Source organism: Channa argus, chromosome 11 (assembly GCF_033026475.1).
Source record: "Channa argus isolate prfri chromosome 11, Channa argus male v1.0, whole genome shotgun sequence".
Taxonomy (NCBI): domain Eukaryota; kingdom Metazoa; phylum Chordata; class Actinopteri; order Anabantiformes; family Channidae; genus Channa; species Channa argus.
This window is the reverse complement of record NC_090207.1, coordinates 1,036,360-1,050,727: the sequence shown is the minus strand read 5'-3', so window position 1 is coordinate 1,050,727 and position 14,368 is coordinate 1,036,360. Positions and strand designations below refer to the sequence as shown.

The 14,368-nt window shown below is 43.6% G+C and overlaps 2 protein-coding genes across 3 annotated transcripts; both read left to right on the top strand.

Moving 5' to 3' along the window:
• The first annotated feature begins 454 nt into the window (after positions 1–454).
• On the top strand, positions 455–6,765 carry ciz1b (cdkn1a interacting zinc finger protein 1b). The gene is made up of 14 exons (XM_067521557.1): positions 455–535; positions 1,186–1,260; positions 2,501–2,588; positions 2,667–2,821; positions 3,181–3,245; positions 3,335–3,393; positions 3,518–3,658; positions 3,973–4,067; positions 4,435–4,528; positions 4,611–4,715; positions 4,855–5,010; positions 5,373–5,427; positions 5,741–5,862; positions 6,270–6,765. Exons 2-14 carry the CDS (start codon positions 1,232–1,234, stop codon positions 6,294–6,296), a joined length of 1,191 nt encoding a protein of 396 aa, XP_067377658.1. The 5' UTR covers positions 455–535; positions 1,186–1,231; the 3' UTR covers positions 6,297–6,765.
• A 456-nt stretch (positions 6,766–7,221) lies between these two features.
• Positions 7,222–14,118, top strand: surf4l (surfeit 4, like). Of its 2 annotated transcripts, none has more exons than XM_067521558.1 (6): positions 7,222–7,405; positions 9,110–9,296; positions 10,162–10,238; positions 11,244–11,287; positions 11,627–11,816; positions 12,632–14,118. In XM_067521558.1, exons 1-6 carry the CDS (start codon positions 7,358–7,360, stop codon positions 12,896–12,898), a joined length of 813 nt encoding a protein of 270 aa, XP_067377659.1. In that variant the 5' UTR covers positions 7,222–7,357; the 3' UTR covers positions 12,899–14,118. The 2 variants fall into 2 exon arrangements, with proteins under 2 accessions (XP_067377659.1, XP_067377660.1); XM_067521559.1 differs by lacking the exon at positions 7,222–7,405 and adding an exon at positions 7,471–8,567.
• Positions 14,119–14,368: the final 250 nt, after the last annotated feature.

Below are 14,368 nucleotides of genomic sequence, written 5' to 3'. Positions count from 1 at the left end.
TGTCTTCTTAGGACCCTCTTTTCACAAGTCATCAGGATTCAGTTACTGTGAGAAAGGACATAAGCTTCACTTGTTGGGACAAGTGTGTAATTTAGACCTGACGTAAATACGAAACAGCAAAAGTGGGGAAGGAGCATCTGGGTAAAAATAAGGAGGGAAGCAGAAATTAGCTGCACCAGGTTCCAAATGTGGATGGTGTGAAAAATCAGACACAGAACAACACTTTTTGTTTAAATGTAATAAGCAACAGAAAAGTGTGATTGCAATAAGCACAAAACGGGAAGAAATTATAAAAGTATCAGAGAATTACTTTTAGGGCAACGGGAGGCAAAGTTCTGCCTGATTATTGAAGAGCAGAAATGACAACGTGTCAAACTTCCTGTGTGGTCAAATCGAGCTCACAGTGTGGACGCTGCACTTCCTGCGTTAACACCGCAGTACTTCCTCCGGCCTGCAGGGGGCGACGTGCGCTGAGACCGTCTGCGTTTGCGTACAGCCGGACTAGCTTTAGCTTTAGCTTCCGCTGAGCTGCCAGGTGAGTTAAACTGTAAATTATATGAAATAATCCGTGTTTACTCCGCTGAGAGTTCCACAGTTAACATCTGCCGAGGAGATAATAGAGATAAAAACTGCAGCCAGACTAAGTTTGTTAGGAGAAATGAGTCTATCCGTCTAACGTTACCGTAACCGCGGTGACTGCGACACCGCTGTTTAAAACCTGCGAATTAAGCTTTTGCTTTTCCACCAGCCAGAAAGGCTTTTGCTCAGAAAAGAATTTGAGACATTTTAGGAACCGGCAGGAGTCACGGTTTAATTCGTATTAGGTGTTTTATAGTAATATGTGTTATATTCTTTACATAATTGTGTTTGTTTTAATTCCTGAACTCATAGCAGCAGTGAGATGACGAGAACACTGCGTTTAAAGCTCCCGAACATTTGAATGCAGTTCAGTGCCAACGAAATACTGTTCATGTAAAAGTAAAAGACGGGTTTTAAAGCTCAAAGTTGTGTTTAGGACATTTTGCTTATGTATAAAAAGGAACCACAGCAAACAATAACGAAGAGATTGTGTCATAGGAAAGTGTGTTTGCTTCCCTTAAATGTACTGTAGCAGCAGCTGTAACGTTGCCGCTTTGTTGTTCCTTTTACTTTGGTCCCTGATGTGTCTTCCATCCTTTACTGCAGGTCTGTTTGACTCCCGAGAGGTCAAAGGTCACCAAGTGCAGCTGTCATGGTCAAACAGCAGCGGAGGACAGACAGGTATGAAATCCATTCAGTTTTCTTTCATTTTTCCATTAAAGATGCAGAAATGGATTAAAGTGTCATAATTGTTTTCATTAGTGTGGGATCACCTGAAAACTAAGAAGCGCATTTTCTTTAACTTAGAACGATTCTCATCTATTTAGGTAGACGGCAGGTTTATGTAAGCTGCCATGTTGCAGAGGACAAACCAAAAACTGGCTCTAGAGGAAATTTCATGTAGCAGCTTGAATTTAGTGACACTTCCGACAGGTCACATTTCAGGTAGAGTCTACGTTAAAAACACTTAACGCCATGTAAACGTAGGCTAGTGAAAGAATGATGACGACCTCAAATCAGCCTATAAACTATAGACTATAAACTGTAAACGAGGCAAATGGCAGAAACACAGCGTTGACATTACAGATAAGCGAATCCACTGTATCACTTGTAGTTAGGTTTTTCCTATTATGCTGTGGCTCTGTGCACATTTGCTTATAGGTAATTATCCGGTTATGTGAATAGGAATAGCTTTGCTCAGTGTAACTTTGATTTGAAACAAGCCACAGTTACGAAGCGCTGAGATAATTTTTATACATGAACACAAACACCCAAACTGGGCTCTCTCACCACATCAGGCAACATTTTCTTCTGTACGAACACATCCATTAAATCCAGTGCAGCGCATTATCCATGTGACAGTTGTGTCCTTGTTCTAGATGTCAAACTCCATCTGTTCCAAAATATAAGTTGTTGTGCATTGAGATAAGCTTTGTTGGGGCTGACAGTGTTGGCTCACCCGTTCTGTGCAGTGTAACATCCCACTGGTCACAGAAAAGTCAGTGGGCTCGCAGGAGCATCTGGGCTTTATTACTGAGCCAGCTGATTGCAGCCCGACCTCAGAAAACGAAGAATTGAATAAATTACCAAATGAAAAGTTTCTACGCTGCAGTAAAGCTCCAGTCACTTCTGCTTACAGCATAGTGAACTGATTATTATTATATTATATATATATAAAATAATATTTTAATTATCTGATAGCAAAGCGCTAATGTTAATCAAACCCCACTTTCTGGTGGTGGTGGTGAGATGATGCAGTCTTCATTCTCACCACTGTATGTCACAAAATCTTACACACTGCACCTTCAGGTGTCTGATCTGAAGCCAATGTCAGTGATGAAGTTTTTCCTGCGATCAGTTTTTAGGATGATGTGACTCTGATACCAAGCTGTTTGTCTTCACCTCTCTGTTGTCCCTCCAGGTGTTTTCTACCTGCAGCAGGTAGCACTGTGACACGGGTTCAATTTCCAGTCGGCCCCATACAGAGGAGGCTGCCTCCTTCTCAACAGGTAAAAACAAACTCCTCCTCCTACAGCTCCCACTGCTGTATCAAATCCACTTCCCTGGTTTCTGTTTCTCTCCACCAGGTGTCAGGCAGGAAACGGGTCGGACAAGGAACAGGATGTGCTGACAGCCGGCCGTGCAGCAGCACCACCTCCATCACCACAGAAGAAGAGAGAGAAGACCTGGGACCTGATGGAGGGTCAGGAGAAACAGAGTCAAAGAGAGCCAAGTTGGACGGGTGAGTAACTTACATAACTTACAACTTACATTTACATTGTTTAACCCAGAGACAGCAGTGCTGCTGGGACAGAAGTTCTTCTCTTTCTTATTTAAAATGTGGGATTAAAGTCATTTGCACAGATTCAGTTTAAAGTCACTGTGGAGAATTTTCATGGTTCTCAGAGATTTAATAGAAAAGAAAAACCAATCACTATGGAGGCGACAAGAAAGAAAGGCAGGAATGTGTTTAAAGAAGAACTGCTACACGTGGGTCAAAAAGAGCTGGTTTTTTTTTTTCAAGTTTCAGTCTGGACTGAAGTGATGAAGGGGAACTGCGATCACTAATGAAGACAAAAACATTTTATCTGTTTCTTTCAGATGTGAGGAGGCTGCAGCTCTGACCAATACAGACAAAGTCCTGGGGTCATGTGGTCAACCAGCAGGTAAGAGGGTACTGATGGTCCTCTGCTGATGGATGGGACTGCATGAGTTGACTGTGGACTTATCTTTAACTGTGTGTGTGTTTGATCAGATGACGTTTCGTCCAGGGTTCCTCCTCCAGACCAGGAGGGGTCTGCGGAGCTCAGCGAGGTGATGATGAAGTGATCCTGAACACTCACTCTGTTTACCTGGTCTTCAGTAGTTACCCAGGTTACTCATGAACATCAGTAAATATCTTCTAATGTTGTGTGTGTGTGTGTGTGTGTGTGTGTAGCTGCAGAGTGTGGGGTCATTGAAAGTCACCATCCAGCAGAGCAGCGAGAGCCGAGAGTTTGGAGCAACAGACAGAACGGCAGACAGGCAGACAGGTGGACTCCACTGTCACGTCTGTAACCTCACCTGTCGATCTCTGCAGGTGAGAAACACCCACAGAACATAAGGAGACGAAGAGTTTGGAAGATGTTGTGATATGTGTTTAAAAGTTATTAATAATTTTTCGAACCAGTTTTAAATAAAAAATGGTTTAAATGTAAAGTATTTCCCGTGACGTCGGGCGACTCGTGGTTTGTCACGTGCTGTAATGTGAGATGTGTAAACCAGTCAGAAAGCAGATGTTTCTGCTGTGAATTTTTAAATCTCAGGATTGAAAATTACAGTAAAATGTTTTTATATTTTCACAGAATTCTTTACGAGAAACCTTTTTGTGTGTGTGTGTGTGTGTGTGTGTAGGTGTTTCAGCAGCACATGTCAGGAGCAGAACACCTGAGGAAACTGCAGGAGATCACCCACTCTATCTGTATTAATGCACACGCACTGCAGGGCAGGTAGGAGCACACAAACACTCACTACCGTTTGCCTTTCTTTTCCCTGTTATTCATTATTTATCCATAGTTTATTCATAGGCCGTGTCCAGTTTTAGAACGTTGAGGGGGGTGGGAGACTGAGCTGCTAACACTGTAGGTGCACAAAATGAAACAGCACAAGAGCCTAAAAGTCCTGCATAAAGACTGAGCAGAGCTGCTCGTGCAGCCTGTTCTGTCCCTTTTCTGTTGCCTTTCACCTCTTAGTGTTTATGAAAATACATGTTTCAGCACAGCGTAGTTTCTGTGGCGACCACACACTTAGAGGCAGTAACAGCATCTCGCTCATACGCCACACAAAGAATTAGACTTTATTTTTGTTGTCCTGCAGGGGGCGTCGTGCCGACTCTCAGCGCTGGTGCGAAACCTGTCAGACCCAGTTCAGCGAGGATGTGGTCGCACATCGACGGACAAAACAGCACAAGGTGAACAGCAGCTCTGCTCTGTGAACACAGCCACACGGCAGCTGCAGGTTTGTTGGTGACTCGCCATGTGTCTCTGCTCCAGATGTGTAAGCAGCTGTGTCGGCCCTTCTGTCCTGTGTGCAAACGTCACTTCAGGACTCCCAGGAAGTTTGTGGAACACATGAAGTCTCCGGAGCACAAACAGCAGGTCAGTGTAGGCTCAGGTCAGTTTATATTCTGTTCATTCTACTGATCTAATCCACCATCCACAAACCAGGCAGAGAGTGTGAAGGATGTTCTGGACTAGAGCAGACAGCTAGTTTGATTTCCTCTCTCTCTTCTCCCAGGTGCAGCTGGAGGAGGCTCAGGAGGAGGAGCTTATCACCGTGGACGCCATCGGCTGCTTCGAAGGTGAAGGAGAAGAGGAGGAGGAGGAAGTTGACGTTGCTGACGAGGAAGATGAGGATGTGGGAACAGAGGAGGCAGAGGCTAAAGCAGTGGAGGTACATGTACAGACTGGTGTTGACTTTCAGGGACCTGAATGAAACATGATGTCCTCAGGTTCTTTAGTGTGAGTGTTTGATTGGCCTGTAGGATTTGGGGGGACAGTGGGACCATCCTTCAGGACACTGTTAACTTCAGAGGTGGATGAAGTCCACAATCTCAGCACTGCATAACTTAATGAAACTCACTGAAACTAGTTCTGCATACAGCTGAGATGTTTAGGAAAATGTCCAAATTTTACAAAGTTCCCTGCTGTGTATCAGTGTCATAAATCTGTATTTAATATTATTATTCTAAAGATTGTAAAACGTCTGATGCTTAGCTGCAGGACTGAAACGGATTTGAACACTGTGTGTTACAGACAGAGCACCCAGAGGACACCAGCAGGAAACAACGTGATCCCCACTGCACACACGGTACGTCTCTGTACATCGAGAGCAGGGCGTCTGCTGTCTGACCTGCACCAGAAAACACTGACTTCCGATTTTATTTTGGATTCTAAAATCTTTATGATCGGAATTTTCACCATGTTAACAACAAACCGTTCTCCCATAAGTTTAGCAGGTGGAAGAGTTATTTAAAATTGTTGTTATGCTCTAATTACACAATCAGTTTTTGTATTGAGTGTTGTGGTTGTGTTGCTGTACTGGTGTAATCTGTATTGTTTGCCTGCTGTTAGAAAAGCATCACTAACAGATGTTTATCACGTCTCTGATTCGTTCTTCACAGGAAGTAGCTTCGTGGTTCCTGTGTCTGGCTTCCTGTGTCAACTCTGCAATAAGTTTTTCTACAAAGAGAACACAGCACGACACACACACTGCAGGACACGGACACACTACCTCAACCTGCAGGTAACACACACACTCACACACCTCATGGGGACTGTCCATTGACTTCAGTCAAGCAGTACTTAACTAACGTAGGGATTCCAAACCCTGGTCCTCAGTTCGTGCCCTAAACCACGTGCACAATTTAAAAAAAACACACCTGTCAGTGTGGGCACTGCACTAAATAAACCTGATTTCTCCTCCACCTCTGGCTCACAGATTTAACTGTAGAATGACAGAAAACTACGAGACACTTTGTGTTCGTTACATTTTCTGTCAGACTTGATGCTGACATCGTTTTAAAAATGAGGCGGCATCACACCGTTAATCACACCATCTTACATCAGCTGACCCTGACCTGGTCATGTAAACACACTGCATGTCAACCCCCACACACACGATGATTGTGTTTTTAATGTTTTGTGTTGTAGCGGCACAGAGCTCAGAGGAGGACCTGACCTGCCCGCAGCGTATCCCACCACGCACCTGAGCACACAGGTGATGCACTGATGATGATGTCATCCTGCTGTCTGTGATGTCCCTGAACAAAGGACAAAGTTTAAGAACTGTGCCATAATTTCACACAAGTGTCACATCACATTTGAGCCCAAAGGCTTGAAAATAACTAGAGTATAATAAATCAGTGTTGAACTTGTTCATGTCTGTTAGAAACGGATTCAGTGAGTTTCTTAGGGGCTGATACCAGAAACACTTTCTGAAAACACCTGAAGAGCTTAAACCAGCGCTACACGTGTCCTGCAGCATCCAGTAATCCCGACATTTTGACTGGTTAGAAAAATGGTTGACCTTTATTTTCATTTGATCAGTTTCACATAATGATTATGAAGCACTTTTAAGACATTTCAGAAAGGAAAATAAATGTAAACCAACTTTTTATTGCTTGTACTTTTATTAACTGTTACTATTGTTACTGGGCACAAGTTTATAATATAAAGACAATTTTCACTTTCATTAATGTGCAGATGATTTTCTGAATTTGTTGTAACTCATAAGAGAACATTATTTAATCTTATGATTATGTGTAATTGACAGAGGTTGACGTATATTTGGTGTGAAACAGAAAATGGTATAAATTCAGACACTGGACGAGCAGTTTGAACTATTTCTTTCTCATTTGGATTCTCGTTAGATATATTTTATCTGAATATAGTTTGAGCTCTTTTTTTTTCTCAATTAAAGTTTAAAATAGAAAAAAATATTTTTTTTACTCTGGATGTTGTTTTATCGGAAGACTCTGTAAAGACAAACAGTCACAGATAAACACAATTCTGATGATCCATTTTTATTTGAGAATGAAAACCATTAAAAATTGTGTCTTGGTCCACGTGGCATGCTGCTCCGCTCGCGGCCGCAGGGGGCGCCCCGCCCCCCGCAGAGGATTGTGGGTCGGAGGCAGCGGCGAAGCAGCAGCATCACTGGCCGGGACTCTTTCTACCGGACTTCACGTGAGCTCGGAGTCGTTTTTCCGCTTTGAAAGTGCCTTAACAGCGGAGCAGACATGGGACACGGAGACCTGATGAGCCGGGCCGAGGACGTGGCGGATCAGGTGAGCTGCTGTCCGGGACTCGGGCAGTGATTTTCCGCTCCTTCCGAGTTCCGTTCAAAAATGCTGTTTTTTCGTCCACGGTTCACGGGTCGAAATTTTTCACCGCGGTCCGTCGGTAAATTCGGCCGCTCCGGTTTCTCACCAGGCCGCAGTTTGTTCCGGTAAAGACAAACTTTTTAACTTTTAACAGCAAACGACGTCTTAGTGCGGAGCGGAGCTCAGGAAGCGGAATCTGGACGCAGTCAGGTTACAGACACGAAGAAGCAACGTGGTTCTTCAGAAACCCCCGGTTCGTTCCGTGCCGAACGTCTCAGCTTCGGCCAATTTAGCAAGTGGCTTTAAAACCGTTAGATTTCTGGACGGAGTCTGGTTCTGCGCGGAAGAGGAACAAGGAAACGATCCGATTTTTCCCCGTGGATGAGAGAGAAACTGCAGGAAAACACTAATAATTTGTCCTTGACCAACAACTAATTTCTGCTTCGTTTTTGGTTTTGTTAAAAGTAAAACGAGAGTTCAGGGACTAAAACAAGTCAGTTCCACCTTCATAATTGGTGAAGTGGGTTCGGTCAGTTACGTGTTCCGGGAGGGGGATGCACCGGATTTTTGCATTGGGTTCTATTTACTGCTGGTAGCTGACACTAATTAAGTTGACAGATTTCTGAGTCTGGTGTGACGACTGCTGACCCACAAAAACGCTTCGATGAACGGAGGCGATTACAACCCACGAACATCGTCGGTGCAGCAGGTGGCAACGTCTCCACAGCTTCAGGAAACACGTTTAGATTCTGCTGGACTTCGTTTAGTGAATCTGCCTCCGTGTGTTTGTGTGAAGCCTCTGATGCAGCTTCATGCAGGGAGCTTCCCGAGGCTGAGCCACATTCACTGAGCTCGTACAAATACACGATAATGATGTCAAATGTACGTCAACTATAGGAGTATCAGTACTGCACTCTGACAAGTTTTTCTACACTGTTGAACTTGATGCTGTTGATGAACACGTCCAGTGCAGATTTGTTTGTCATGTAAAGCTTCTGCAGAAATCTGACCAACAAACACTTCACAAAGCTGCTTTCTGACTATTGAAAACAACAACAACAGATGTTTGGGTTGAAATGGTGACGAATGCAGCCTCGTGTGTGACGTGAGCAATGTGGCTGAGATGGTCAGTAAAGTAGTTTTCACACACTGACATGAATCTGCGATTCTACCAGGTCACGAACACGTACTAACAGAAACTAAATATTAATCATTGATTTATCACTAGTATTCTTACTAACATGAATCTATTTAAAGTGTTTATCCCCCACTTTTCCCTCAGAGTTTTAATACTGTTATTTTCTTCACCACTCACTTCTTTGATGGACATGTTTGCCTTAGAATACAACATTTGATTTCCTGATCCATGTGTAACCTCATCACCATGACCTGGAAAAAAGAAACTCATTAAAATGTAACAATTTCCATAACCGATTTTTACTAATTAGTTCTGCAAAGAGCTTCAGATCATAGGCAGCTTGATAAGGGACAGAACAGAAGTTTACTTTTAGAACGACTGTTGGGTGGTTTCAGTAACAAAAATAGGAAGGATGAGATGAATTCATACATGAAGAAAACATCAAAGATGTGACTGAAAACACTGTTGGTGTGAGGTTTGTCCTGTCACTAGAGCTGTGAAAACTAAAACCCCCATCTCCTCTGCTGCAGTTCCTGCGGGTCACTAAGCACTACCTGCCCCATGTGGCCCGGCTCTGTCTGGTCAGCACCTTCCTGGAGGACGGGGTCAGGATGTGGTTCCAGTGGGGGGAGCAGAGCGAGTACATCAACTCCACCTGGAGCTGTGGACACTTCCTCGCCAACGTCTTCGTCCTGCTCAACCTGCTGGGACAGCTGGGTAACACACACACACACACACACACACAATGTTCTCTCCTGTAGCGTCTGGTTAAACAGATTCACCTTCATCAATGCTCATCACCAAACGTGTTCACTGTATTGGTACGTGGCCTGCGAGCAAACTGCTGCCAAACACCGAAGCAGCACGTCACTAATGGGTCAGAAACTGTGTGTATAACGTGCATTATTTGGGTTGGAGGGGGGAGGGGTCCTACTTTCTTTACCCACTAACAGTAGTGATGAGGTTTTAGTTGTGTTGACTTTGACACTTTATGAAGCTAAAAGTAGAAATCAGCAGCTTCCTGTTTGTAACCGTTTCCAGCTAAAGTCTCCAACATCATTGGTCACTGACTTAAATGAATGACAGCGTCCACATGTGCTGCAGTAACAACCCACTGGGAGCTAGCTGGGGTTCAGTGTCACAGGAGGGCCTGGGAGTCCAACCACTGACCCTGTAGTCCGTGGACGACGACCTGAGCTACAGTCGCTCAAATTCAAACTGATGTGGACACTGTTTCTCACTGTCAACACTAATTTATTCATTTTTGCACTTAGAGGAAGTGAGTTAATTCAATAGGATCAACTGAGCCTCTGAGTCCTTTCAGTGCTTTGTGCTGATTGATCCACTTCACTGACAGACTGTGCTCTTTTTACGAACTCTCTCAATAACCTCATTTCTCTGTAGATATGCTGGTGCCTCACAGTTTCTCTCTGAAGCTTTGGTGCCGTGTGCTGGGAAAAATGTTGTCACCTTTGGACCAGTTTACTTTTACTTTTATTCCTGGCAGAATTAAACAGTTGTGAGATCAGGTATTCAGGTGCATCCTGCTATTTGATTTGTTAATATCTGTGTGTGTCTGCAGGAGGCTGCGTGTTGGTCCTGAGCAGGAACTTCGTTCAGTACGCCTGCTTCACTCTGTTCGGCATCATCACCCTGCAGGTAACACACACATCACTTTCCCTCTTAGTCTTAACCTTTAATATTAATATTAAATCCCTTCTGGGACCAAGAAGCTGACACAACATTTAACCAGGCAGATCACCATGGTATCAAAGGATGTGCCACAAAGTGAGTCGAGCCTCTAAGTACAGCCAGAGATATATGCTACAGAGATGCAGGAATGTAATGATTGAATGACACATTTTTTTGCTTTTGTGTCTGAACAGTGATTAACTTAATATTTACTACTAAAAACAGGTTTGATAATTTAAACGTGAGCTTTTTGTCAGATTGACCAACTTCAATGTCTGAATTTGGATTTGACACCATGGACCAGTGTTTCAGCGTCATTTTCCAGCTCTGGCAACACAAAAACTCACATGTACACTCACCAGCCACTTTATTAGGCACACCTGCTGCTTCTTAACCAAATATCCTACCAGCCTGCAGACGTGGTGAAGATGAAGTCCAAACAGATGATGGGCTGCTCAGAAACTGCTGAAAGTATCCAGTGAGCAGCAGTTCTCTGGTTTCTTGGCACTTTGGGCCCCTCCGCATCTACCGAGCCTCATTTAAATGCCACAGCCTCCCTGAGTGTTGTTACCGCCACATTGGACCCATCTGATGGCTACTTGCAAAAAGCTCAATTGACCTCCAGTCGCCAGGGACGTGGTGGAACAAGAGATTCACATCACGTGCAGCAAGTGTGTGTCTGTCATGTCAAAAATGGACAAATCTCTAAGGAATGTTTCAAGCACTTTTGAACTTAGTGCTGTGAAGAATTAAAGCAGTCCTGAAGGCAAAACAGGGTCCAACTTAGCAAGTTGTACCTAATAAACTGACAGTGAGTTTATTTGTTCACACAAATTGATTAATTGACCTGCAGCTGCTAAAAGTCTACAACACTGTTTTCTTTTAGTTCTGGTGTGTTTACTAGTGTCTATTGGATCTGGATGAAACTCGACTTTTAGCATCGCTTTAATGTGAGTGTTTGTTCTCCGGCAGACGGTGGCCTACAGCATCCTGTGGGACCTCAAGTTCCTAATGAGGTAGGTCAGAAAAACTTTACTGCAGGACAGAGACTTATCAAATTCTGTCAACAGCGCAGTTTTTCCAGGTCAGATCCTACAAACACCATTTCTCATTTAGTCCAGTGGAAGATTTTCCATCAGAGTCAGTTAATAAGTGTCAGTTACTACATGTATCAATCACCACCTCATTATATGGAGTTTTTAAACGAGTAAACTGAATTCTGTAGTGAAGCGAAGTCGGTTTTATTTAACCGATTCTTACAGCAGGTGAACAGAAACTTTCCCTATATGAAGATTTACTAAACAGTCTCCACACGAGTACTTTATGACAACGCTCCTCTCTCCTGCTCGCTGTAGGAACCTGGCGCTGGGAGGGGGCCTCCTCCTCCTCCTGGCTGAGTGCAGGGGGGAGGCTCGCTCTGTGTTTGCAGGAGTTCCTTCACTGGGCCATCAGAGTTCTCCAAAGCACCTCCTGCAGCTGGGGGGTCGGGTCCTGCTCGTCCTCATGTTCATGACGCTGCTGCACTTGGACCTCGGCCTCTTCAGCGTGAGTCTGCACCACACACAGATTACTGTGCAGCAGACAACAGCTGCTGCAGGTGCTAGATATTCCACAGTAATAAAACGTAAATGACCCAACAGACAAAACAGGAAACAAATGAGACCAAATTACAGTGTAAAACAGTCTCTGTAGTTCAACTGCGTTTCTTAGTGTTACATAATAATCCTCAAATGATTGTGTTCACACTAATTTAAGGACTTAAAGTTCTCAGCTCAATAATGCACACGACTAAAATCCTCATTAACCCACTGCACTGTAAAGTTGATGAGATGATGGGGACACACCTGAAGACTAAGACTGTTTCCTTAGACACCGCAACTTTAGCCAAAAAGAAAATGAAAAGACAAAGTCTACGAAGGTCTATGGAGATACGATAACTTGAAGTGAACTTAATGTGAAGCCGGAGAGGTACCTCAGTCGTCTCTGATGACTAAACATGTTTAAAATAATCTGGAACAACTGTTAGTGACTGGATCGTAGCACTTTAGCAGAGCAGAGCTTCCAGTCACTGCTGGCCCAAATGTCGGTGGAGCGACGTGAATAAATCAATGTTTGCCCGAAACAGAAAGCGGATAACTGGTGCACACAAGATACTCAAGCTTCTTCTTTCTTACACTAGTTGCCAGTACAAGAAAACAGGGAAACTCAGACATCTATGCTTCTCTGCTCTAACGCTAGAAAATGTTGTTCAGTAATAAAACAAAGCACCAAAAGAATGTTTCACATGTTCACACATGACACTGAACCAGACCCTCTCAGTCCTGTGGAAACCCAGCTTAACCTTCAGACCTTGTGTGTAGATCCTGCAGGACCTGGTGGGCACAGCCCTCATAGTCCTGGTGGCCGTGGGCTTCAAGACAAAGCTGGCTGCTCTGACTCTGGTGGCCTGGCTGCTCTGCATCAACTTCACCTTCAACGCTTTCTGGTCCATCCCCTCATACAAACCAATGCACGACTTCCTCAAGTACGACTTCTTCCAGACCACATCGGTGATCGGAGGCCTGCTGCTCGTGGTGGCTCTGGGACCTGGGGGGGTTTCCATGGATGAGAAGAAGAAGGAGTGGTGAGGAGGAGGTAACGACTGACAGGCCACTGTATCATTCATTTTATCCTGGACAATAAATATTTAAGATTTTAGTTGTGTTTTTTTTTTAATGGGCATCAGATGTTAATCTGTAATGTTTCAATATTTGTCATTTTATCACAAATTATTCCACAACTTCTTGCCGAAAATGTCTCGCAACAACTAATCATTTGTGTACTTTAGAGAATCTTCTGAGTTCATCAGTGTGATTTTAAATGGTTACTAAATCTCCTCTGATTAGCAGGAAAACACACACACATCTGACAATGCTCCCAACTGTGCAGGAATTTTCAAGAACCCGGATAAAAAAAATAAACAATTCAGTATTTCTGAAAGTAAATCCATAGCAGCAATGTTCTTACGTTTTAAAGACTGAACCATCGTGTCTGACTAGTTTTGATGTCCTGCTTTTGAGGTGTTCAGGGACGGTACAGTGTGCAGGTAACCTGCCCAAACAGCTGGTGAAAGAAATCTGAACAGTGGCCGGTTCTCAGATTGTCTGAACCGAATGTGAAGTGATAAATAAGCAGAGGTCCTCAAACCCCGTCCTTTTGAGCCGTCACTGGGTTGGAAAATTAGTGGGGCAGGGGTATTTAAGGACCAGAGAGGTACTGCACAAACCAAAATAAGGGATTACGTTACTACGGAGACTTATTCTTTGCTGTGATTGGTCACATTTAAATTCTTAACAGTTTGAACAAGTCTAAAGACAAAGGTGAAGAATGTAATTCAGAGCTGAAGGTTCCTCAGCTCTGTGCCTTGAAGGTGAGGAACAAGCTAAGACTGGTCTCACCTAAAACCAGAGCTCAGAGGAACATGTTCTTTAGTTTCTGACATTCCAAAGCTCAACTGACCATTTTCTACTAAACATTCCACATGATCATATTTTCTCAGATGATTAAACGCCACCTGCAGATAAATGTCTGCGTGCATTACTCATGTAATACTGGAGGAACAATTACAGCAACAGAACTGATGCCTGTCTGAGACAATCATGTTGGAAAAAAGCAATGCATGGACTGTTGCAGCTAGAGGGCTGGTTTCTGGAACTAAACACAGCAAAAACCGTTTTCTCCTCTTGCTCTGCATCACTCCACAAAGCTAAAAACATTAAGTTTCTGTAGTTGTTGCCCACAGAGACAGGATATAAAATCGAGATTCAACTTCACATACCTGCCGTTTTTATTTTCTTCTCCCTTACAAGACATTTTTAGAATCCGTATCAATGCTGCTGTCCTGACATTTGTATTTCCAGACATTAGCGTCAGCGTCAGGTTCCTATTTCACCTTCCCTCAGTGTTTCTCTGCTTCTTTAATAATGGAATAATATTTTTGACTGGACATTGTGTGTAATGACAGTGTCCAGCAGGTGGAGCTGTTTGCTCACTGTTTAGCGTTGTGACAAAGTAAAATCCTTTTCTATGACGTCTTTTTGTAGCTGTTTAATAAATCC

Coding starts and splice junctions, on each gene's coding strand:
- ciz1b (XM_067521557.1), top strand. CDS start 1,232: ATGGTCAAACAGCAGCGGAGGACAGACAG. Junction 1,261..2,500: donor CAGCAGCGGAGGACAGACAG/GTATGAAATCCA, acceptor TTGTCCCTCCAG/GTGTTTTCTACCTGCAGCAG. Junction 5,428..5,740: donor TGATCCCCACTGCACACACG/GTACGTCTCTGT, acceptor CGTTCTTCACAG/GAAGTAGCTTCGTGGTTCCT.
- surf4l (XM_067521558.1), top strand. CDS start 7,358: ATGGGACACGGAGACCTGATGAGCCGGGCCGAGGACGTGGCGGATCAG. Junction 9,297..10,161: donor CAACCTGCTGGGACAGCTGG/GTAACACACACA, acceptor GTGTGTCTGCAG/GAGGCTGCGTGTTGGTCCTG. Junction 11,817..12,631: donor TGGACCTCGGCCTCTTCAGC/GTGAGTCTGCAC, acceptor CCTTGTGTGTAG/ATCCTGCAGGACCTGGTGGG.